At 36.6% G+C, this 25,422-nt stretch overlaps 2 protein-coding genes and 1 long non-coding RNA gene across 3 annotated transcripts in view; all 3 read right to left on the bottom strand.

Annotated features, from left to right (window-relative positions):
• The window catches only part of LOC148124208 (uncharacterized), a 465,649-nt gene that overhangs the window by 81,200 nt on the left and 359,027 nt on the right, over positions 1–25,422 (bottom strand). The window lies entirely within an intron of this gene.
• LOC113448506 (olfactory receptor 14A16-like) lies at positions 8,211–13,809 on the bottom strand. The gene is made up of 3 exons (XM_087915967.1): positions 12,916–13,809; positions 12,365–12,383; positions 8,211–8,230 (listed from the first exon to the last, which is right to left on the bottom strand). Exons 1-3 carry the CDS (start codon positions 13,807–13,809, stop codon positions 8,211–8,213), a joined length of 933 nt encoding a protein of 310 aa, XP_087772093.1.
• LOC113448526 (olfactory receptor 14C36-like) lies at positions 22,490–23,413 on the bottom strand. Its single transcript, XM_026719243.1, has one exon. The coding sequence runs from the start codon at positions 23,411–23,413 to the stop codon at positions 22,490–22,492; it is 924 nt and encodes a 307-aa protein (XP_026575028.1).

Below are 25,422 nucleotides of genomic sequence, written 5' to 3' on the forward strand. Positions count from 1 at the left end.
AGAAACTCCACCCTTTCTGTGCAAAGCTGGCACTTTTCCTTCTTAACCTTGAGGCCAGCGTTTTTGAACCTCTGGAGGACTGTTCTGAGACGTTTTTCTAATTGGTTTTTTGTGGGTGCTGCTATTAATACATCATCAAAATAGGGCATGACCCCTTTTATCCCTTGTAATAGTCTCTCCATCAGGCTTTGAAAGATGCCTGGGGCTACGCTTACACCAAACTGGAGCCCGTTGCATTTGAATCCACCATGATGTGTGACTATAGTTTGGGCTTCTGTAGTCTCGGGATCAACTGGTAGCTGTTGATACGCTTGGGACAGATCTAATTTTGCAAATATTTTGCCACCCCCAAGTGAATGCAGGAGATGTTGAACAACTGGCACTGGGTAGGCGCTCTGCTGTAGCGCGTGGTTGAGGGTGGCCTTGTAGTCACCGCAGATTCTTATGGACCCGTCAGGTTTTATGGGGGTGACAATTGGTGTCTCCCATCAGGCGTGGTCAATAGGTTCTAACACGCCTTGCGCGATTAATTTGTCCAGTTGCTCGTCAATTTTGGCTTTAAGAGCAAAGGGAACTCGGCGTGGCTTTAGACGAATGGGTGCTATGTCAGGGCGAAGATTAAATGAAATGGGGGACCCCTTGTACTTGCCTAGGCTTTCGTTGAACACTTCTCGGAAATTGTGGACGAGGGCCGCCTCCCAGTCATTGTCTTCAGTGTGATGGATGCCAGCCATTCTGATTCCTAATGGCGCGAACCACTGAAGACCCAATAGACTTGGCCGGTCTCGGTCTACGATGGTGAGTGGTAGAATTGCCTTATGTCCCTTGAACGAGACCTGCACATGGCGGGTACCTGTGACTGGAATCCGGTTGCCTTGATAGTCTTTTAATATGAGTCTCTGACTGCTGAGGTCTTGGCGTCAGATGTTGGGGATTAGCTGCTTGAGTGTTCTCCAGGATACCATGGATAGTGATGACCCAGAGTCGACTTCCATGTTGCACGGTTTGTTTTCGATCGTGACCTCTACTCGGATCTTTTTAGCGTCAAGTGATGAAGCGTGGGCGATGATGATGGTTTGATGAGCCTCCTCTCGTCTGGGGGCATTGTTAAACCTTCAGGGTCTGCTGTACCAGTTCCACTGGTTGCTAGGGCAGTCCCTCTGTGTGGTGGCTTTGCCATCGTTTCTCTTTGGGCTGCTCCCTCTCCGTCTGGGGCTGGAATTTCTCTTGTTTCTGCATACCTTCATGATGTGTCCCCGTTTCTCGCAAAAACGGCATATGGCATCCAAGAATCTGCATTCGGATTGCGGGTGGTTTCCCCCGCATCCGGCGCATTGGTAATTTGCTTTGTGACCCCGCTGGTCCCATTGCTCACGTTCTGACCAGAGCCTGTGGACTTCTTCTTCCTCGCTGTCTGAGGATGACTCGACTTCTTCATGATGGGTGGTTGATGTGTACTTGTCTGAAGGTTTCCCAGCATCGTTGGTGGGTTGGCGGTTGGTCCTGCTGGTTCGACGCATTCGTGCTGCTGATTTACGAGTGGCTTCAGCTGCTGTGGCGTCTGCTATGGCATCTGCAAGTGAGATGTCTCCCTTGGCCATAATCTTGCTCTGGACGGTTGGGTCTCTGAGGCCAAGGACGATGCGATCTCTCATGGCTTCTTCGAGGTTGGCGAAGCCACACAAACCACCCAGGTTCCTCAGGTCTGCCACAAAATCCCCAACGCTCTCACCTTCACGTTGGTCCCTCTGGTAGAACTCATGCCTGCGAATGAGAGTTGGCACGGCTGGGGCATAATGGTTGCGCAGGATGGGAGCAAGGGTGTCCCAATCCATGGTCTTAACTTCAGCTGGCTTGGCTAAGGTTTTAGCCATCTTAAAAACGGCTGGTCCACAATGGGTTAGAAAAACGGCTCGTTTCTTGCTGGGCGTGGCATCTTTGAGGTTGTTGGACTCCAGGAACATTTGAAATCTGTCCATGTATGAGTCCCAATCTTCGCTAGCTGGATCGAATGGTGCGGGTGGTATAGCGCTGCTGGCCATGTCGCCGTCGTTGCGCTCTTTCAGCCACGTGCTCCTTCGGCTAGCTCAATTTCAATAGCTTTCGTTGCCTCCGCATCCCATCCTCGTCACCAGTGTTATATCTGGGAGGATGGTTCAAGAACGGAGGCAAGACTCAGATAGCAACAACAGCTCTTTATTTGTGACTTCAGATCTGAGCAACTAAACCCAGCCGCAGCAGCCCCTTATATAGGGCTGGCTGCAGCTAGGCAGCCAATGAAGGCGATTTGAGTTTGCCGCTCTTGGCAGGGCTAATCGCGGCAGCCCGTTTACTGGCCAATCGCATCAGTCTATGGCGACCAATCACAATCGGCTTTCAGCGGGCCAATCAGATTTGCAGGCTACGAGCCTGCTAGTCCAGAACAAGAACCTTTAGAAATTAGCCCTATACTACTAAGAGAAATAGAAGAATATGGAAATATGGCAGGGTTAAAAAGTAACAAAGAAAAAACAAAAGTGTTAACAAAAAAATGTACAAAGGAGCAGAAGGAAGAACTATCAAATAAATTAGGTATGCAGGTGGTAAATAAATACTTAAATAAATAAATACAGGTGGTAAATAAAATACTTAATTATTTAATTTTGCACATCAGAACTGCGGCCAGAATAACCTGTGCACAAAACTGGAAACTGTCTTTCATTCCTTCAGAGGATATAGTAATTAAAAAAATACATGAATGTGCTGAGATGGATAGCCTAACTAAATTGTTAAAAAATAAACAAGATAGTGACTATTATGAAATATGGAACATTTGGTATGATTGGTGAAAGAAAAGGTAATATTTGATATTTGGATAAGTTATGGAAATGACAGAAGATGTGCATTTAATTATAAACTATATAGAGAAATAAAAACATTAAAAGAATGAAGGAGTTATTGTAACAAGGCAGATCACGTCAGTGATAAAGATAAAGAAAAAAAATGTAACCATTGCTCAATATAGGCTGTAAAATGTGTGTGTGTGTGTGTGTGTGTGTGTGTGTGTATACATACATACATACATACATACATACATACATACATATATATATTTGTTTTCTTAAGTTTTCGCGGGTACTTACATGTATGGCATTCGGCTTTGCTCGTGTATTTTCCCACATCATAGTAGTTGTGCTTTTAAAGTTGTAGCGACGTTTCAGCAGAATCTCATCTGCCATCATCAGGCTTCTGTATAGTGTTCATCTGTGAGTCAGGCTTTTATAGTGGTTTCAGATTTAAATTTGGGGCAGCCTATTGCTGTGCCAGAATGGTTTTTTCTTCACCCTGATTAGTTGGGAGTCTTGGTCTGTGTTTATTGATCTTGGAGTTCGCTGTGTTCTGCTTGATTGGTGTTTCTAATATCTCCTGTCTGTTTTTTGGCTCTGAGGAGATTCTGCCGAAACATTGCTACAACTTTAAAAGCACAACTACTATGACGTGGGAAAATACCTGAGCAAAGCCGAATGCTGTTTTAAATGTATATCAAATAAATACTTTTCAACTTTTTTAAAACATTGAACAGAAACATCTTTCTCTCTCTCTTTCTCGCTCTCGCTTCCCCCCCCCTCTCTTATTTCTATCTACATCTATATCAGGGGTGTCAAACTCAAGACTCACTGAACAGATCTGGCCCATGATGTGGTTAGAGCTGGCCCACTGAGCCACCATGGAAGCAACAAAGGACCACCCCAAGATGCCTCTGTCCAGCACAGGCTGATCGGGTGCTGATCTACAACACAATGGCCATCTGGACCAGGATGTAATCAGCCATGGAGCCACACTGGAGCCACTGGGGGCCTACCCCTGACCAAGCCCTCCTGCTAGGCACATGGACAAGAAGCAGTGAGCGTATGTGCGGCTGGCATCCTTGCGAACTTTCTTCCCCAGCAGGTTGGCTGTGTTCTGAATGCCTCCATTTCAACCAGGACACCAGCTCATGCATGCTTGCTGCTTCCTATGCATACGCACAGGGGGCAGGGACAAGTTGGCTGGGAAGTCCCTCGTTGGCTCTTGGGCAGGCCGTGGGTCACATCTAAGTCCAGGGACAGAAACCAATGCCATCTGTGGCCCAGGTGCACTGCTCACTTACATGCACAAGCCTTACTGTTCTCTGTGCCAGATGACGAATGAGACCCAGTTGTCCCATGGAGCATAGCTGCATGCAAATGAGGCAACTGCATGCAAATGGGGCACTTGGAGTGATCTCTGAGGCAAGACCACTGCTGCGCCTCCACTTTCTTCAGTTCAGATGCAGCCCGGGCACCCAAGCTGCTGGTAACAGTGGCAGGAGCCACATGAGCAGCCATGATCTCTAGCCAGGCAGTTCCCCCTGACCCTGTGTGGCCATTTGGATGGTGCAAAGCCTAGCCATTCTCCTCCTCCTTCTCCTCCTCCTCCTCCTCCTCCTCCTCCTCCTCAATAGTGGTGGGCTCCATGGAACAACAGGGTGTCTCATTTCTTCCCTGGCGTGGTAAACTCCAGCAGGCCTGGCAAGCTGGATAAAGTTGTGAGGGCCTGGCCCCACAGTGCCTCCTTGCTCAGTTCATGGTTTTATGTCTGCCTTCAAACATACAAAGTGAGCAGCACACCTGGGCCAAAGACATTGTTGATTCCTGCTTCTGGCCAATCCTGATTCCACAGTGGGCCTTACTGCTTGAGTGCAGGAATGAAACCTTCAATTGAGCAAGGCAGGACCATGGTGTCAGCCCCTTCTTACCAGAGGTTGTATTCAGCAAGTTCTGACCAGTTCTGGAGAACTGGTAGCAGAAATTGATCAACCATCACAGTGCAGCCATGGCTATACTTTTGTAGAGATCACCCCTACTAAATGCAAGCTAAAAGTTTCTGGGTCCCTAACTCTTTGCAAAAGAGGATGAGTGCCTGAACCTGCATGATATTATGGCATCCAGAATCATCCATTCTCAGTGTGAAAAGTATTTTCTAACCAACTCTCCTCTCCGTCCCTCAAAGGCAGAGAAACAGTGGCAGAGAGGAGATAGATGTTTGCAAGGTGAGTCCGGTATGGCAGGAATGGAGGGAGAAGCCTAATGTATCTTAGTGGCTTGGGAAGGCGTTGAGGAACTGTTCTATCACTAGATCCCCCCATGACCTTCTCCATCCTGAGATACCCTATGTGGCACATTGGTATTCTTAAATTGTGAGCTCTTGGGAAAGTACCCCCTCCTTGTGTGTTGCAAGCAGCCAATTTTTTTTGCATTTTTTTTTAATTTTACATTTTAAAAACATCTCTTTCAGTGAAGAATGTGGTTCCAGATTTTTACACTTCAATACAAACATGACCTTAGTATATATTTATCTTTCACATTCAATTCTAATTTACATTCTGTTCTATCAATTTGTTCCCCTTTAATCCATAATCAAAATTTATCATAATATAGTCACTTTATAATTATCACATTCTGGTTTAATAACAATAAACTCCTAACTACTATCACATATGGTATTCTTTCCCTCAATTGCTTTCTAACTCATTTATTATTTCAAATATATTGATCTATTCAGTTAATTATAGAAACTGACATTAGTCTTTTCATTGGAATCCTCATAATTCATTTTAACTGTGTTCTTTGTTTTATTAAGTATAATTCATTTTCCTATCATAGCTTCCAATTTTACATTTATTTCAATTATGTCCATATATAATTTAACAATAATCCTTAAAAAAGAAACCCATTAAAAAAGAAATAATAGTTCCATTAGCTTTCAAAAACTACATTCTTATATATTACAATACATTACCTTGCAGAATGCCCTTTCTTTAGTCTGTATCTACCCATTAATTTTATGTCTCCTAATTAAACAATTTATTTTCATTTTTGTTCGGATTCCATATCTCCTTATTTTCTGTTTCTTTCTCTTATTATCACTTTTTTCCTTCATTTTTTTCCTCCATTTCTTACTCCAGTTTTTACCCCCCTCCCACTTTAAAACTTTCTTTTGTAATTCCCTTTCCTGCTGTTTTCTTTTTCTTTGTTTGGCTTTCCAGACATTTCCATTTTTAATTATCTCCTCAAGCTTCCAAGTTTTAATTTCCATTCTTGTTTCTCTTCGTTTTAATGTTCGTTGTTCCATTTGTTTGTTAAATCTGGGTTCTTCTTTAATCCTCCCCTTCTGGCACTCCTTGTTTGTTCTCCAGAATCACCATTTCTATAGTTGTACAGCAATACAGCAGAATTCATTTCTTTCATGTAACATTTTCTTTATGTTTCTTAGTTCCATTTTTATTTCCAAGAAAAGTTCTGACATTTTTGTACACTTCTTTTAGATTTTCTTTATTCCTTTCTTTAATAATTAAATCCAAACCAATTGTCCAGTAATTTAATTAAACCAGTGTCTTTGATGTTTATTTCCTATGGTTAGCTTCTATAATTCCTCTTTTAAGTTTTTTCCAAAGTTATCAAATAATCCAATATCCATAAATTTGAATTTGTGCCAAAATAACCAAACAATCCCAAGGTAATTTCTACACACTTCTTTCTTTTGTCTTAATATTCTGTGTTTCACTTTTCAGGGTTTCTATTTTATTGTAACAAAGTTCCTCTTATTTTGTATCAAATTCCAATTTTGAAAGAACCAAGCATTTTTTAAAGAGTCACTGAAATTTTTCCTTTGCCATTAGGTAGCACTCTAGATTATGTCCAAGTTCCACCCTTTCTTTCCACTTTCTTTTCCCTATTTGAGACTTTTAAGTTTCAATAATTCAATGAATCCAATTATTTCTTTTTAACACTTTCAAGTTCAGTATTTAATTATGCCCATTTAAGTGCCAGAACATCCAATTTAAACAAATATTTTCTTCCTCTTTCAATTTCGCTCCTCTCAAAGTTCAAAGCTTCTTTTATTTATTTCCACATCCCCCCACCCCCCGTTTGCTGCTTTGTAGTCTTTCTTAAAAATTCCTTTATATTTTAATTCTGGGGTACCTTTATGTCCATATATTGCACCTGGTTTGCCTGGTCTTCACACTGTCCACTTCTCCATTGCTCCTGCACAATCTTATGTCACGGCTAGCCTTCCGTCTTCAGGGTAGCCATATTTGACCACTGCTACAGCCCATCTTTGAGGGGAGTATGTCTCCCAGGGAGGGAGATGCAGCTTCCTCAACCCAACTGGTGGTTCCCACTTTTCCATCACCCCTCCAGGGGTATTGTTCCTGACAAATGCCTCTCCCACTGGCACCTCCTTACATCTCAGTCTCCAGGTGGCTCAGTCTGCATTGTTCTCACCTCCTCTCTTCTCTCCATGCTCTAGGATCAGGAGGAGGTGGTCCTTGCTCTTCATCTGAGCTGTGTCTCTCTTGCTCTTCCTCTCTGTAAACCTTTCTAATCCTCAAAAGCCTTGCCTGGACTGACTCTGCCCTTCCCCAGTTTCCCCAAGGCCAACAGAGCCACCCTTTCAATCTCTGTTGGCTCTTGTTCCAGCTCATCTTTCCCTGCAGATTCAGACTCTGATGGGTTTGACACCCCTGATCTATATCTATTTTAGATCAATTAACGGATATTAAAAAAAAGTTTCAATCTTTTCATAAGTTAAAAGAATGATTGTTTACTTTTTTAATTATTATCCTATGATTTAATTAATTAAATAATGACTTTCTTTAAAAAACTTATAAAAGTTTCTGGACTAGTTTGAAATGTACTTTCCTTCATATTTAGGTACTAATACAATAGATGAGATTATCTGGAGCTCCGAGTTGAACTATGGTGATCTCTGAGCCTGTTTGTTTTCTTGCAATTGTTTTTTTCTCCAGTTAGGTAATATCTTAAAATGATGTTTAATTAAAACAATATTTGCTAGATATAATTCATGCCTAAAGTGAATTGAATCAAATACTTTATTTTCTATTGATTACTGGGACCAAACTATCTCCTATTCCCTTGTTTGATAATATTTTATCTGGGTAATATAGTCTTTATTAAATCTATTTTTCATCATTGTTTTGATGGGGCACATGGTTGATGAAATAGTTTAAAATATCTTTTGATGATCTTGCATGCAATTCCCATATTATACAAAAGTGGAAAAGTATCAGTTTTGTCCACACATTTCTGCTCTAAGAAGTGCTTAAGATTCTAGCCATTGCATGTTTATATATGGATAACATTTTTGTTTTAAAATTTAATGATCCTATCTAACTTTTATACTTTATTTCAGTAGCGTTTCACATATCCTGAATAAAATTAATATGAAACATATATTTTCTAAGGATAGGTTTCCAAAGGTTGAGTTAATAAATAGGTAATGATGGAAGTTAACATCTATGCAGGAAATAGAAAAGTACAAAACTCACACTTTTTTAATATGAAATAACATCTGACCAAAATGTCTTGAAAAATTACTTATTCGGAGAGGGGAGGAGCTGGCACCGTGACGATACAGCTTGCAATCGAGCTCTAAGATTGCAGCCAATATCTTCGCCCCTGGCCGGTCCAAACGGACCTAAACTGTCCCGTAGGGATGGTTATCGTGAGGGGTATACCCTGTGGATCCCAGGGACATCTCAAAGTCCCTGGTTGACCCAGGAGAAGTCCCTTTTGCCGGTGGCGGAGAGGCAGCCCCCAAGCTGCTGAAGTTGGGGCAGCTCCGGAAAGGAAGAGGCTGAAAGTGAAAGTGTGTCGGCTGGGTGAGAAATTTTTTTTTTTTAACTTTGAGGCTTGAAATGACACTTTGATTGTAAGAAGAAATCTGTGAGATTTTTGACAAACAAACTTTGTAACACTGCCAACTAGAGGCTTGAAAATATTTCACTTGAAGTGGAGAGAACTGTGAAAGACTTCTTCTCAAGGACATTTTAACTTGATAAGATAGAGGGAAGAGCACAGTAGAATATTATTACAGGTGCTCCTCTGGATTTCTATCAACAATTAAATATCTGAGGTTTGGCTTTGAAGCTTGCGGGAAAGGGAAGAGAGTCATAACAAGAGCCTTGGACAACTAAACAGAGTGCAGTGTGTTGTTTCTTTTCTTTTAATTTTTTTTTAGTTCTGCTACCCCTCCCTGCCAGGACCACTGTAAATTTTTTACTTTAGCAATGTTTTTATTCTTACTTTTTATTTTAAAGGGGAAGCCTTAGAATTTCTCATTTTTATTTTTATTTTTTTCTTATTTTTCTCCCTTTTTCATTGGGATTCTTGCTCTTTCTACCTATGCTCTCGGATTATTTTGGTTCCCCCCTTTTTTTTTCCTTAATTGAGATTTTTAACTGGATTAAGGTGTGAAGAATCTGAAAAATCTTTCTTTTGCTGTTTTTTCTTTTTTTTTATTACTATCATTATTGGGCCTTCTTCTTTTTCTTTTTTATTGTGGATCATTTTATGATTGGATTAGGGTCTGGAAGAACCTGAAGAATCTTTTCCTTTTTCTTTTTTCTTTTTTCTCCTTTACTATTGGGCTTGTTACCATTGGACATTTCCATTTTGGATTATAATTGGCTACCTCACTATTTGGATTAAAATTTGAAAGAATTTGAAGATTCTGAATCCTTTAAAATGAGTAGGAATCTCATACCTGTGGGTGCTTCTACATCTATTTCTGCCTCCCCACCATCTGGAGGACAATGTTCAATCCAGGCAATGTCAAAGCAAGACAAAGAACAAGAAAAAGTAACTTTACAGATGATTATGCAAGGAATTCAAGAACTTAAGATAAAAACAGACACCATTGAACAAAGAACAGGGAAGACTGATGAAAAAGTGGAAAATATTCAACAGATGTTGGTGAAGTATGATGAGAGACTCCAAAAAATCCAAGAAGAGGGTAAACGAAGAGAGAAGAAGATTGGAAATATTGATAGTAGATTAATAGTGGTTGAACAAGATAAAAGTGGGATGATGAAGTGGGAGATGGAGAGGTCAGAATTCTATCTTAGATTTCAAAACATAGAGGAAGAAAAAGGGCAAGATTTGGCTCTGACAATGATAGAAATTCTGGCTGATGCTTTGGAAATAACAGAGGAAAAGATGATGGATGGAGTAGATGAGATATACCGAGTTTTTACAAGATATGCGATGAGAAATAACCTACCTAGAGAAGTTCACATCAGATTCACTAAAAAATCCATTAAAACACAAATTTTACAAGCAGTAAGAGAGAAGACATTGAAATATAAAGGCAAAGAAATCCTTGTCTTAAAACAAATACCCAGAAGAGTGAGAGAGATGAGAAGAGAATATCGATTTCTGACCAAAGTGCTATTGAAGAAAGAGGTGAATTACAGATGGCTGATCCCAGAAGGACTGATGTTTACATGGCAAGAACAGAGACATAGAATTGATTCAATTGAAAAAGCAGAACTGTTCTACGCAGAATTTTTTGGAAGGAAGGAGGAAGAGGGAGAAAAAGATGTTCCATTAATTGAATCCCAAGAGGAACAAATGGACATTGAAAAAGAAGAAGGCGTAGTAGGTGGACAGGCGGATATCAAAGACCAACATGAACCAAGATGTACGAGAGCTGCCAAACCTAAATATAAAATATCATCATGGAAGAGGAAAAACTGATTGCAATGAATATAAATGGACTGAATTCAGCTGCTAAGAGAAGGAAGATCTTCCATAAATTAGGGAAATTAAAGTTTGACATAATTTGTTTACAAGAAGTACACATTAAAAAACAACATGAACAATTGTTAGTACAGCCAAAATTAGGGAAAATATTTACTTCTTTGACCCAATGTAAGAAAAGAGGAGTGGTTTTATATATTAAAGAGGCCACCCCAGCAAAATTGATTTACACTGATGAAGATGGAAGAATACTAATGGTGGAAATAATGGATAATAATATAAAAATACTCTTGACTTCAATCTATGCTCCGAATGACAAACAAGAAGAATTCTACAAAAAGCTCCGAAGCTATTGGAAAAGATAGAGACATATGGCGAGGTGGCTGGTTTGAAAATAAATAAAGTTAAAACAAAGATTTTGTCAAAGAACATGTTACTAAGACAAAGAGAAGAATTGGCAGAACTGTTGAAAATCCAAGTTATGAACAAGGTTAAGTATTGGGGGATATATTTGACAACAAGATGTAGTACATTAAAAGAGAATAATTATATTAAACTTAAACAACAGATAGCCCTAGATTTGAAGAAATGGGAAAATTTACAACTGTCATTAATAGGTAGGATTTCAACAATCAAGATGAATATTCTACCCAGAATCTTATTTTTGTTTCAAACAATACCAATTAGGCTCGGAAAAGACTATTTTGAGGACTTAAATAAAATTGTGTTGAAGTATATATGGCAAGGTAAGAAAGCGAGGATAAAGCTAAAGCTCTTGCAAGATGCTAGAACTAGAGGAGGTTTTGGCCTGCCTAATTGGGAGCTCTACTACCAAGCTGTAAACTTGATGTGGGTTAAGGAATGGGTAACATTAAGAAAGACTAGATTGTTGACATTAGAAGGTCATAATTTGTTGTTGGGTTGGCATGCTTTTTTATGGTATAAGGGAACTAAAACACAGGGTTACTTTCGAAGACATTATATATGGGAGTCTTTGTGGTTAAACTGGGAGAAGATAAAAAAACAATGCTATCTGAAAATTCCAGCTTGGTTATCGACGATAGAAGCATTTTCTTATCCTATAATCTATAAGAAGGAACAAACAGTTAGATATGGGGAATTATTAGATGAAAAGGGTGAACTTAAATCGATACAAAAACTAGAGGAACAAGGTATAAAGATGAATTGGTTTTCATATGCGCAAATACACTCAAGGTATGATGAAGATTCTAAAACAGAGGGGTTTTATGATAAACAGACTGATTTAGATAAGATCTTGACAGGTACTGATGAAAAGGTGATTAAAAAACTATATGGTTATTTATTGGGAATTAAGCTAGAGGAAGAACAAGTTAAAGAAACTATGATTGCTTGGGGGAGGAATTTTGGATATGGGATTGATTTAGAGATATGGCAGAAACTATGGTCACAAAATTATAAAATGACAGTGTCTACAGCTTATAAAGAAAATCTGTATAAGATGTTTTACAGGTGGCATTTTCCTCCAACAAGGATAGCAAGAATGTTCAAGAATAAATCCGAAAAATGCTGGAAATGTCATCAGACACCTGGCTCATACTACCATATGTGGTGGACTTGTGAGGATGCTAGAAAATACTGGACTAAAATCCGCATGTGGTTGGAAAAAATGACAAAGAAACATATAGATTTGAAACCAGAGTTTTTTTTATTGGGAGTTGTACCAGATGTATACAGTAAAGACTTGAAATATTTGATTGTAAATGTGTTAACTGCGGCTAGGATTGTATTTGCTAAAAATTGGAAAAATGAGAAAATTCCACTGCAGGAAGAAATTATTAAGAAAATAGTGGAATGTGCTGAGATGAGTAGATTGACATTTGAAATTAGAAAGCAAGAAGACAAACAATTTTACAAAATTTGGGACCTTTTCTATCAATGGTTGGACGATAAAATACAATAATAGAATATTTAGAATGTTAGATAATAAGGAATATCTTTGTTTGTTTTTTTCTTTTGCTACTTGACATTACATCTATAAAGTGTTTTTTTAGGATAGAATTGGTATGATTATATGATTTGTTATAGAACAAATTACCTAAATTATAGTTAGCTCATAAAGTACGAATGAATAAAAGTATAGTCAAATGATTTTTTAAATAATGATATGAGGATATATAAGTTTGGATTGATAATAAGAGTTATTATGTAATATAACTGTAATGGAGACTACGAAATGAATGTGCAAAACTGATGAACCAACTTCGACACACTGTTTGTACATAAATACGGAAAAGAGCTGATGCTTTTATGTTTTGTTTGTTTATTTGTTTGTAAAAAAAACCAATAAAATTGTTTTCAAAAAAAAAAAAAGTCTTGAAAGAGCAACTTTGATGTCCTTATTTCTCAAGCTGTAAATAAATGGATTTATCATAGGTGGAAAAATAGAATATATAATACTAATTATGAAGTCAAAGTGGGAAGGACTGTCAGATATGGGCTTTAGATAAGCAAGGGAACCAGTAAAGAAAAATATGGAGAAGACAAGAAGGTGTGGCACACAAGTAGTGAAGGCTTTTTTCCTCCCTTGAACTGAAGGAATTCTCAGAACAGCACAGAAGACATGCATATATGTCACAAGAACAAAAATAAGACAACACAATACTAATGTAGCACTGAAGATTAGAGCTACAATTTCAGATACATATAAACCAGAACAGGCAAGCTTAAGTAAATATGGGACTTCACAGAAGAACTGGTTTACATTATTAGAGCAGAAAGGAGTCATAAATGTAAAAATAGTGTGTAATGAAGCATTGAGAAAGCTGGCTGTCCATATGCTGCCAATCATTTTGATGCAAGCCTTTCTGTTCATTATCATTTCATATTGTAAAGGGTTACAAATGGCAACATATCGATCATAGGCCATAACAGTAAGGAGAGAAATATCACAGCTCAGGAAAAAGAAGAGCAACATGACTTGAGCAACACATCCAAAATGAGAAATAGTCCTTGTGTTCATAAGAAAATTAAAAACAGCTTTGGGGACAATGACTGAAACTGAACCAATATCTTGCATGGCTAAATTCATCAGGAAGAAGTACATCGGAGTGTGAAGATGTGTGTCAAAAACAACAGCAGGGATGATAAAAAGGTTCCCTGTTACCGTCACTGAATATAGTATCAGTAGTAAAAATATATGCATAACCTGTAGCTCCCAATTTTTTGAGAATTCCCATAGAAGAAACTCAGATGTGTCATTATCCATTGTTAAAATGTTGTACTCTAGAAAAAAAAATGGAAAGGAATTCTTAAATATTTCCTATTTGATAAACTTTCAATGAAAATTTAGTGAAGATGACATTATTCCCCCCTCCCCCAAAATGTACTAAAACATTCTGCACAACAGTAGAAGTACTGATACAACGGAAGAGAGGATTTAGGATATATGACATTCTAGTCTGTTTATTTTCATCTCTGTGCTTAAAGAAAAATACTTGAAAAATCTTTTCTCTGTAGGCTACAATCCCTTGTAATTTCATTTGAATTTTAATTGCAAAGGAAAAATGAGTTTTACGAATATTTAAAAGAAGAACGGGTTAGGATTAAAGAATAATTCAAAGTATAAACAAGTGAATGGCTCACTATCTTGATCCACATTTAGTCTTACAGGCAGTCTTGCATATTATAGGCAGTCTTACAGGCAGTCTTGCATATTATAAATATAGCATTTCACTGAAGAACTGATTAAACATATTAGAGCAGAAAGGAAGAGTGAATGTTGCAGTAGTGTGTAACATGGCATTGAGAAAGCTGGCAAAATTCATTATGAAAAAGAATGTGGGAATGTAAAGATGGTGACTAAAGACAATAGCAAAGTCTTAAGCATTATTATATTTATTGAACTTGGAGGTATTTGGGAATGCATTTTAAATTTTAAGGTATTTATTTAGTACTCATGGGTAAGGTTCAAAATTTTGGTTTCTTTGTTGAGATGAGCAAATTTGGAAGTATCCAAATTCAGTCAAGTTTCTTCAGTTTGAAATTATTAAGTATGCATGGGAGAGTAAGTTTTGCATAAGCTGAAGCTTTTTAATCGTTTAAAGAAATCAATGACTCATTCTAATTAGTGACTTTGGTTTAGAAAGGGAATGAAAATGTCTTTTGAAAGAATGTTCATCTTGAACATTTACAAAGATTCTAAGGACATGTCAAAAATTAAAATGAGGGCATAAAGAAAAGTAAACTGAACATAGATTGCATAAAGATAGTATAAAACTCCAAACTCTGTGGATACTTAGACATTGACTTCAGTGAATTACATTCAGTCAAGACAATGGAATAAGATAAAACCCCACCTCCTCCCCATGTGCAGTTTCCTTTTTCCCCATCCTTAACAATTTAAAAACAATTTTAGGTATTGCTTATGTATTATTTTAAAATTTCATGTTGATGTATTATTGATCAGAAGCCACCAAGTCAATTATCAGCAAGATGGGCACTATATAAATTTAATAAATATACAAATAAAAGACAAGAGATGCTTTGGCTGAATAAGTTCAAAATCAAATAAGTGAATGACTCACCATCTTTTAGCCATCTTGATCTATTTTTTAAATCAGTGAGATATACTGTAGATTGTGTAACCACTGCTTATATTTTATCCAAGCACATTTCCCCAGAGACCTTTTTTTTTTTTTTACAAAACTGTCTCCATTGGGAGAAGGCACTGTAGAATAAAGAATTTTTTTACCACTTAGATTATTTCCCTACAATTGACATTGCTTTAAACTGGGATGGGGGAAGGGGAGTAAGGGAAAGGTTGGGAAAGGTTATATCAAACAAGATGAACACTAAATATAACACTGTAAATGTTCCTGTCATGAAAATCTGAAATGTTTCAAATCAGAGAATTTTTGCTGCTATTTGTGCAGGATATTTTACAGGTGTCCTTAGAACTGAGGTGCAATGAGATCTTTTTTTAAATAATGTCTGAAATAATGATGATAAGTTCACTGCTTCATCTGTGATTTCTAAAAATATTTCTCAGTCCTCTTGAAACAATTTTCCTGTAGTATTCTGAAGATAAGGGGTTTACTATATAAAAGTTGCACCTAGCTATCTTCTGGAGAAGTGAGAAAATGAGTCATGCATATTCAAATGAAATATGCTTTGTTTGTAAATGAAGATTCAAATTTTTCCCTTTATTCTACAAGATAAAGTTTGCAATGTTTATGCTACCTGCTGCAAAATGGCAGGAAATTGTGTTGCCATTTCATCATCCTTATGTAAAAATATTGTTTTATAATTTACCTTATAGACTCAATAGAAGAATAAACTTTTATTTACTTTGATAAAGTTTGGAGTCTGATTGATTATGTGTTACCAAATTTGTATTCATTCTAGAAAACACATAGATTTTCTCTATGATGATCAATCAGTTCTTAACATGGTCCTTCAGATCTCAGCTGTAACCGAGTCTATCCATCTCTTCCTATTCTTTCAGTTTTCTCAGTCTTATATACTAGTTGAGCACTCTATGGCTTTGCATAAGATGCTCAAAATATGAGAATTTAAACCTGGTCATGTGTACTCAACTAATAATTCTTGATTGATTTTTTTTTATTATCCATTTGTTTGCTTATTTGGCTATTCAAGCTTGCAAGACGGCACCACTGATGGCTGACTCAGTTAAATTCTCTCTAATGGTTTCTTTATTCTTTATTATTCTCTGCAATTCATTATGGATTTGATACAAGACCATCTGCTAATAATTGGGCAATGTTTCTTTAAGGAACAGCTCACGCCCCCTGTCTTTGCAAATGCAGAGGAGATTCTAACTAATTTCCTGGTGCTATGGATTACAACAAACAAAGGAAAGTGGCAGTGCCAAAAAAGGAGTTGAAGTAAAAGAGCGGGAATTTTAAATTTTAACTCTCTCCCTTCAATCTTTCTGACTAATTTATGCTTACTTGGTAATAAGATGGATGAAATACTCCTTTTAAATAGATGCTATTATGATTTCTACAACTGAACACTTCTCTGTTTTACTGAAACCTGGATTAATGCAGAAATTCATGACAATAGCATATACATCCCAAGTTTTCAGATATTTAGATCATACAGAATTGAAGAGACATTAGGTAAAATGAAGGGTGGAGGATTATGTTTGTATATCAAGCTAGTCTCAAGATATAACTATAATATATAAATTACTTGGTGAAAACTTGGAGTATTTACATATTATCTGCAAGCCATTTAATTCTCCGTGTGAGTTCTCATTTCTCCTAATAGCTGTGTGTGTTCCTCCACAAGCTTGTGTAAACAAGGCATTATGAACTCTAGTGGATTAGATTATGGAAGCTGAAGCCAAATACCCAGATTCCCTTCCCATCATTTTAGGAGATTTCAACCAAGCAAACTTAAGGAAAGAGCTCCTAAAATATTTCCAACATGTCAATTGTCCCACCAGAGGCAAAAATACTTTAGACCACTGATACACAATAGTAAAAGATGCTTATAGTTCTTTACCACGAGCAGCTGTGGGACACTCTGATCACTGTATGATTCACCTTGTACCTGCCTACAGACAAAGACTTAAAACCATGATACAATAACTGTTAATGGAGATGAAATTTTTTGTTTCTTTTGTTTTTTAAAGAATAAAAAAAAAAGAAATCAACAACTAGCAGATGACCTGAATGTGTTTTACTGCAGGTTTGAAAGGAAACTATGGCCACCTATCTCCACAACCCACATCTCACACCAACAACAGCCAAGCCTCCTACAACTGACCCCAACACATTGGATTCTGGTGTTCACAGAAAAAGAAGTGCAAGATCTATTTCACAGACAAAATCCAGGAAAAGCACCATTCAAGATATCTCCTTCTTGCTTAAAAGTCTATGCTGACCAATTGACCCAAATCTTCACCTGAATCTTCAATAAATCATTAGAGATGTGCTATGTTCCTTCTGGCTTCAAATACTCTACTATCATCCCAGTGCCAAAGAAGCCCTCCCTCAGGGAACTGAATGACTACAAACCAGATGCTCTAACATCTGTTGTTATAAAAACCTTTGAAAGGTTAGTGCTGGCCCAACTGAAAACCATCACGGATCCGCTGTTAGATCCCATGCAGTTTGCATACCAAGCAAATAGATTGACAGATGATGTCGTTAATATGGCTCTGCGCTACATTCTACAATACCTTGAATTTCCAAATACCTATGCAAGGGTTCTCTTTGTAGACTTCAGTTCAGCATTCAATACCATCATTCCAGACATTCTTCTAACTAAACTAAACCAGCTAGCGGTAACTGAACACACTTGTAAGTGGATCATAAGCTTCTTAACAGACAGAAAGCAGCAGGTGAAGCTAAGCAGAATCACATTTAATACCTGTACAATTAGCACAGCCCCCCCCCACGGCTGTATGCTTTCTCCACTTCTCTTCTCCCTATATACCAATGACTGCATCTCAGACAAGCTATCTGTTAAAATACTGAAGTTTGCAGATGATACAATAGTGATTGGTCTCATTCGTGACAATGACAAATCCACAAGCAGACAGGAGGTTGCCTCGTGGTGTAACTGGAACAATCTGGAACTGAACACACTCAAAACTGTGGAAATGGTGGTAGACTTTAGGAGAAACCTTCCCATACTACCACTTCTTACAATACTAGCCAACAGTACGGACCTTCAAATTTCTAGGTTCTATCATATCTCAAGACCTAAAATGGACACCTAACATCAAAAACATCATCAAAAAAGCAGAACAAAGAATGCTCTTTTTGTGCCAGCTGGATGCAGTACTCTAGGTGTGGTCTTACTAAGGCTTTATAGAGTGGTGTTAGTACTTCCCTTGATCTTGATGTATCCCTCTGTTAATACAATTTAGGATTGCATTAGCTTTTTTGGCTGCTGCTGCACACTGCTGGCTCATATTTAGCTAATTGTCCACTAAGACTCCAAGATCCCTCTCACAATTACTGCTATTGAGCCTGGTTTTACCCAGTCTATATGTGTTTTTCTTGCCTAAGTGTAGGACTTTACTTTTCTCTACATTGAATTTCATTTTGTTAGATATGGCCCAGTGTTCTAGTCTGTCAAGATCCATCTGGATCTTGAGCCTATCTTCTTGGATGTTAGCTATTCCTGCCAGCTTAGTATCATCTGCAAATTTGGTAAGTTCCCCTTCTATTCCCTCATCTAAGTCATTGATGAAGATATTGAAGAGTATTGGGCCTAAGAGGGAACCTTGTGGCACCCCACTGCTTACTTCCCTCCATGTAGACTTAGACCCATTAAGGACTACTCGTTGAGTACGGTTTGCTAGCCAGTTGCGAGTCCATCTAGTGGTGATGCTATCTATTCCACTTTTTTCTAGCTTACTAAGAAGTAGGTTGTGGTTTACTTTGTCGAATGCCTTGCTGAAATCTAAATATATTATGTCCACAGTATTTTGCTGGTCTACTAATTTAGTCATTGTATTGAAGAATGAAATGAGATTAGTTTGACATGATCTGTTCTTAACAAACCCATGCTGACTGCTAATTATTACTTTACTAGTTTATAGAAGTTGGCAGATCTGTATTTAATTATCTTTTCCAGTATCTTCCTGGGTATTGATGTTAGGCTGATTGGTCTGTAGTTTCCTGGGTCTGTTTTTTTTTTTTTTTTCCTTTTTTGAAGATGGGAACCACATCAGCTCTTTTCCAGTCCTCTGGTAGTTGTCCGGTGCTCCAAGATTTTTGAAAGATATGGTGCAGTGGTTCTGAGATGACCTCTGTCAGCTCCTTTAAAACTCTGGGATGTAATCCATCAGGCCCTTGTGATTTATTTTCATCAAGATCAGACAGGTGTTCTCTTACTATTTTTTTGCTTATTTTATCTTTTATTTCTGGTCTGTCTTTTACAGTTACGTTTTGGGTGGGTTGAGCTATAGTTTCTTTTTGCGTGAAGATGGATGCAAAAAATGAGTTAAGCAGCTCGGCTTTCTCTCTGTTGCCTGTTACTTCCTTGCCATCTTCTCTCTTTAGTGGACCGATTGTTTCCTTGGTTTTTTTCTTGTTATTTATATGTTGGAAGAAACTTTTTTTTATTATCTTTTACTTTTGTTGCAAGTCTTTGTTTGTTCTGAGCCTTTACTATCCTGACTTCATCTTTGTAGATTCTGGCTATCTGCTGATATTCTGCCTTAGTTGTATGTCCTTCTTTCCATTTTTTGTACTTGTCCCTTTTTTCTTTCAATTTACCCTAGAGATCTTTGTGCAGCCATGCTGGTTTCTTCTTGGATTTCTTGTTTTTCTTTCTCAGTGGTATTGTGCTGGTCTGGGCTTCTATGATCATACTTTTTAGAGCTTCCCAAGATTCTTGAGTTGTTTTCCCCTTTAGGATTTTCATCCATGGAATTTTTCTCAAGTTCTCTCTGAGTTTATTGAAATCAGCTCTTTTAAAATCCAAGACTCTGGTGTCATTATGTTCTGCTGCTTGTGTTTGTGTTATGCTGAATTCTAGCATGACATGGTCACTCTCACCCAAGTTTCCTGCAGTTTCAACTCCCTCTATCACTTCTTCTCGTTTGTAAGAATCAAGTCCAGTATGGCTGTCCCTCTAGTTTCACCTTCTACCTTTTGGACAACAAAGTTGTCAACTAGGTTGGTTAGGAACTTATTTGATTTCTCACTTGGTGCAGAATTAGTATTCCAATTGATATCAGGATAATTGAAGTCTCCCATTACTATTGTTGTGTGTTTTCTGCATATGTTTGTTAGTTGGCTGGCAAAAGGACACCTATTTTTTCTACTTGATTGGGTGGCCTATAATATACACCTATGGCCATATCATTCTTTTTTTCTTTTATATTGACCCATATGCATTCTAGGAGGTTTTCATCTTTGGTTTCATGCATTTCTGTAGCAATATAGTGCATATACAGTGCTTTACATACAGTGCAAGTCCACCTCCTCTTTTATGGGATCTGTTTTTTATGAATAGTTTGTATCCTTCTACCAGTATGTTCCAGTCATGGGGTTCATGCCACCAAGTTTCTCTTATTCCAACTATTTTGTAAATAGTTGGACAGTGTTTAGCAGAGTGATGGCATTTGGGAAAAAAAAAACTGTCCTTGTGGCTAATTGTTCTGGTGTTATTTGATATATCATTAAATGAGTATGTGATACATTTAAGTAAGTTACATCAGTTTGGCAAATTGATTCCTGGAGGGATGTTTTTGCATCTTTATTATATATGTTCATGGGTTTACTCATGTGAATATTGCCACATTGAAGTTTGGAAGAAAAGGATAATGAACTTGTTAGATACTATTTCTTTATTTTATTTTTTTAATGGGAAAGTTTGCAGTGTTTGAATCAGTCCTGAAATCATGTTTACTTGAAAATGTAAAATGCTAATATTATTTGGGAAAATGAAGTAATATGCATGTATTACAATTGTAAGGAAAAATGGCCTGATACTACATTCACAAAGCAATATCATTTAGATTATATGTCACCCCATAGTGCTTTGCAGCCTTCTTTGGATGATTTATAATGTGAACATTATTTGCATTTTGCCCTAACAGTCTGGGTGATTATTTTACCTAACTTAGAATAATCAAAGGCTGAGTCAACCTGGAGGCCCATCAGAATCAAATTCCCAGCTGTGGGCAGAGTTTGCCTGCAATACTGCAGTTTAACCATTGCCGTATCAGTGCACACCTCACAACTTCAGTTAAATGACATATTAAACTTCTCAGTTAATACAAATATTTGCATAGTCTCTTTACTTTCATCTTAATCATAGTTGTTGTTTCTATAAATTAAAGTGCCATTCTTCCATTACTGCAAATACTAATTTTCGAAATTTTGATGTTTCCAAATTCTCATTAGAGTCTATACTAAATTTACTCAGAATATTAAATTGATGCCCAGTAATCAAATATGATTTAAAAATCTGATGATGAACAGCTGAATTAGTTTAATTTGTTATTCCTTTTAATAAATTGGAACTGGTTCAAACCCCCATATTTACCTTAACCGTATTTTCTTGAAGAAATAAGAAATCTGCCAATATATACTGTAGAAAAGTAAACTACTTAGATCCCATTCAATTCATTTTTGTTTTCCACTTTTTTAAAATCAAAGACTTTTAATAGAAGATGAAGTTTTTGCATAGAGTGGATTATTTAGGTTTATTTGAAACTTCAAAAAGTGGAACATATCTTGATTCATATTTCTTTATGTTACAGATAGATAGTTCTTACTATGTAAGCTGTATAGAATTACTTTGATGACTAAAGAAGCATATAAATGAATAAATATTCTCAGTAAAGAAGGATGGTAAGCAACTCATGTGTGTCTTCATATACATTTTAAATATTATGCAAATGGACCTTTTAAATACAATTTACAATAATTTTCCCTAAAACAAACAGATCATTTACTTCCAAATACATTTATTCAATGCTTTCTCCTAATAAATACATTATTTACAGATTTTCTGTACTGTATCTACATCGGAAATATGCAAAGTTCCATTTAATTCAATATTTGATACTAGTTAATTCTAATTTTTTATCTGTTACCTGTCTTTCTCTAAACTTATGTTGTGATACTTATCTCTGAACTTTGGCATCAGGCAAAAGAAACAAGCCTTAATCTATGTATTATGGCATAGACAACCATTATTGTCTAATGGTTAAATCAAAGGCAGGAAGAAAAAGAGTGTGGGTCCATCCTCACCTAGTCGGATATCCTTTCAGCAAATTTCTTTCAGCTATTTCATAAAATGTTGCCAAGAAAATTAGACAGTATGCCCCTATAGCCATCAAAGGTCAGAGCTAACTCAGTGTACTCAATGTATTGGAAAGTGGGAAATTGTTGGGAAAATTACTCTTGTACTTTCCCTTATTTGAAAATAAGAAGATACACAGCTCATTCACCTTAAAAAAATATTAACTTCTGACCAAAAAGTCTTGAAATAGCAACTTTGATGTCTTCGTTTCTCATGCTGTAAATAAATGGATTCAACATAGATGGAATAATGGAATACAATAATGTTATTATAAAGTTTGGATGTGATTCACTATCAGCTATAGGTTTCAAATAAGCAAGGCAACAAGTAAACAAAAATATGAAGAAAACAAACATATGTGGCAAGCAAGTAGAGAAGGCCTTTTTCCTTCCTTGAACAGAGGGAATTCTCAGAACAGCTGAGAAGACATATACATAAGTCATAATGACAAAGGCAAAGCAACCAGTTGCTAATATAGCACTGAAAATTTGAAATCCAATTTCAGATACATATAAATTAGAACAGGCAATCATAAGTAAATATGGGATTTCACAGAAGAACTGGTTTACATTATTAGAGCAGAGGGGAATCATAAAAGTGACAGTAGTGTGTAATGAAGCATTGAGAAGGCTGGCAGTCCATACACCAGCAATCATGTTGGTACAAGCCTTCCTGTTCATTATCATTTCATAATGTAAAGGGTTACAAATGGCAACGTATCGATCATAGGCCATGACAGTAAGCAGAGAAATATCACAGCTCAGGAAAAACAATAAAAACATGACTTGGGCAACACACCCAGAGTAAGAAATAGTTCTTCTATTTGTAAGAAAATTAAAAAGAGTTTTGGGGATAATGGCTGAAACTGAACCAATGTCTTGCATGGCTAAATTCATCAAAAAGAAGTACATGGGGATGTGAAGATGGTGATCACAAACAACAGCTGAGATGATGAGAAGATTCCATGTTACCGTCATTAAATAGAGTACCAGTAGCAAAGCCACATGCATAATCTGTAGCTCCCAAATCTTTGAGAATTCCCAGAGAAGAAACTCAGAAGTATCATTATCCATTCTTAAACAATATATGCTAGAAAAAAAGGAAAAAGAATTGCTAAAATATTACCTTTCAGTACAGTTCTGAATGAGTTACAGAAGGATGTTTCAGCTTTTAGTGACAATCATATTAAAAACTGACTCTAAAAATTGTTAGGACACTCCTTGGTATAATGAAATTGTGTTTTCTTAAAATTCAAGATAATTACTTTTAAAGATATTTTACTACTGTCAAATCTTATGGCTTTATAATCTTGGGTTAGAAATATTTAAATGTATTAGGTTGTTTAGCCTAACTTCATCAAAAATAGGAGCTAAAAGCAAGAAGGTTACTTTTATCAAGTCAGATAAAAAACTGTTGGAAATAGGAACTGAATATATTCAAACGTGTTAATGTGACAGAACTGAGTTTGCTCTTTCTCTTTTTCTAAGTTTATTCAACTTTAACTGGCAGAGATAAGACAGGCACAATGCACTACCATTACTTGATGAACTGAATTTAATGTACTATAACACACAATTTTAGATAGTACAGGTTTTTGAGATTTCACAGGAGTAGCTCTAGAATTGTTATAAATTTATCCTTATTCAAAATTACCATCTTGAGTAAACTCCTTTCTTTAATTCTTATAGGTGTTAGGTTGAGATTAGTCATATTTATTTATTTTGGTACCTGTGAACAAAAAGAAAGTTTTTGTTACCTTTTAAGCATAATTTTAAAGTTTCTTTTTCATGTATAAATGGCCTTATATGAACTGCAAGGTTTAAATTATGGCATTGGTTATATTTTTTAAACCTTTGAATGATCTTCTTATCTTTACCTAGTTCTATACAAAATGACGATTATGAAAATAGCTTCTAACGAGAACCCCCAATTCTATTTGACAACATAATTTGAATTAAAAATTGTTTATAAAGTGAATGAACATGTTTTCAAAGAATATATTTAAACATTGACACAAAGTGAAAAAGAAAACATATTAGATTAAAGGAAATTAATTGAAATTAAATTACATGAGATCATGGTAATTCTTCTTAGTCAGCTAAATCTCAACCACTAACCTGAAAAATTGAAGTATGTCTGTACAATATCCAAAGCAGGAAGTAAAGGGGAAACAGTGTCAAAAACTATTATTTGTTCTATTTGATTAATTTAGGTTGTTTTAAGTGCTAGTCTGTTTATTTCTATTTCTCCCCTTAAATAAAAGTTCCTGGTTTCTCCATAAACAGCTAAAACTTAAATGGTAATCTGTATTTTGTTTAAATTTTAATTGCAAAGAAAAGGAAAAACGTATGTAAAGGAAAAAAGTGAGAAATAACATATAATTCAAAATAAATAGAAGTTAATGTCTCACCATCTCTATCCATGTTTGTTCATGAATATTTCTTTATTTTTTTCTTGTTCTCTTTCCAAAGCCACCAGTAAATTTTTCTGTTGTGCTATATTTTCATGAGATTTTATTTATTCTTTCTTGCCATTTCCCCAAGGATTTAAAAAAAAATACAGTCTCAACTCATAATACTCAACCTCCTGCTCAACCTCCTGGGGTGGATTTAAAAAACAAAACAAAGGCAACAAAACTTTTTAAAAGGTGAGAGACACCCAGGTGTCTTTATTATTATAATAGAGGAGAGTGGGAATGGGGAGTGAAAAGGGCTAATTTTCAAGCACAGTCAGGAAAAAGCCAGGAACACTAAATTTGATTTCATCACTTTTTAAGCAAAAGCACTAGTACTTAGACGTATACACTGCTTCATAGTGTTTTGCAGCCCTCTCTAAGTGGTTTACAGAGTCAGCATATTGCCCCCAACAATCTGGGTCCTCATTTTACTCACCTCGGAAGGATGGAAGGCTGAGATTCCATCTGCCAAAATGCAGGCAGCTGGCTGTAAGCAGAAGTAGCCTGCAGTACTGCACTCTAACCACTGCACCACCAAAGTAATGAAAATCTAAACTGTCTCAGTTTCATAATCACTTAATTTCAGATTAAGGAAAACAATAGTACTTAGACTTTACATCACTACAA

This window comes from Pseudonaja textilis, chromosome Z (genome assembly GCF_049901715.1).
Source record: "Pseudonaja textilis isolate UNSWEBS1 chromosome Z, rPseTex1.2, whole genome shotgun sequence".
Lineage (NCBI taxonomy): Eukaryota > Metazoa > Chordata > Lepidosauria > Squamata > Elapidae > Pseudonaja > Pseudonaja textilis.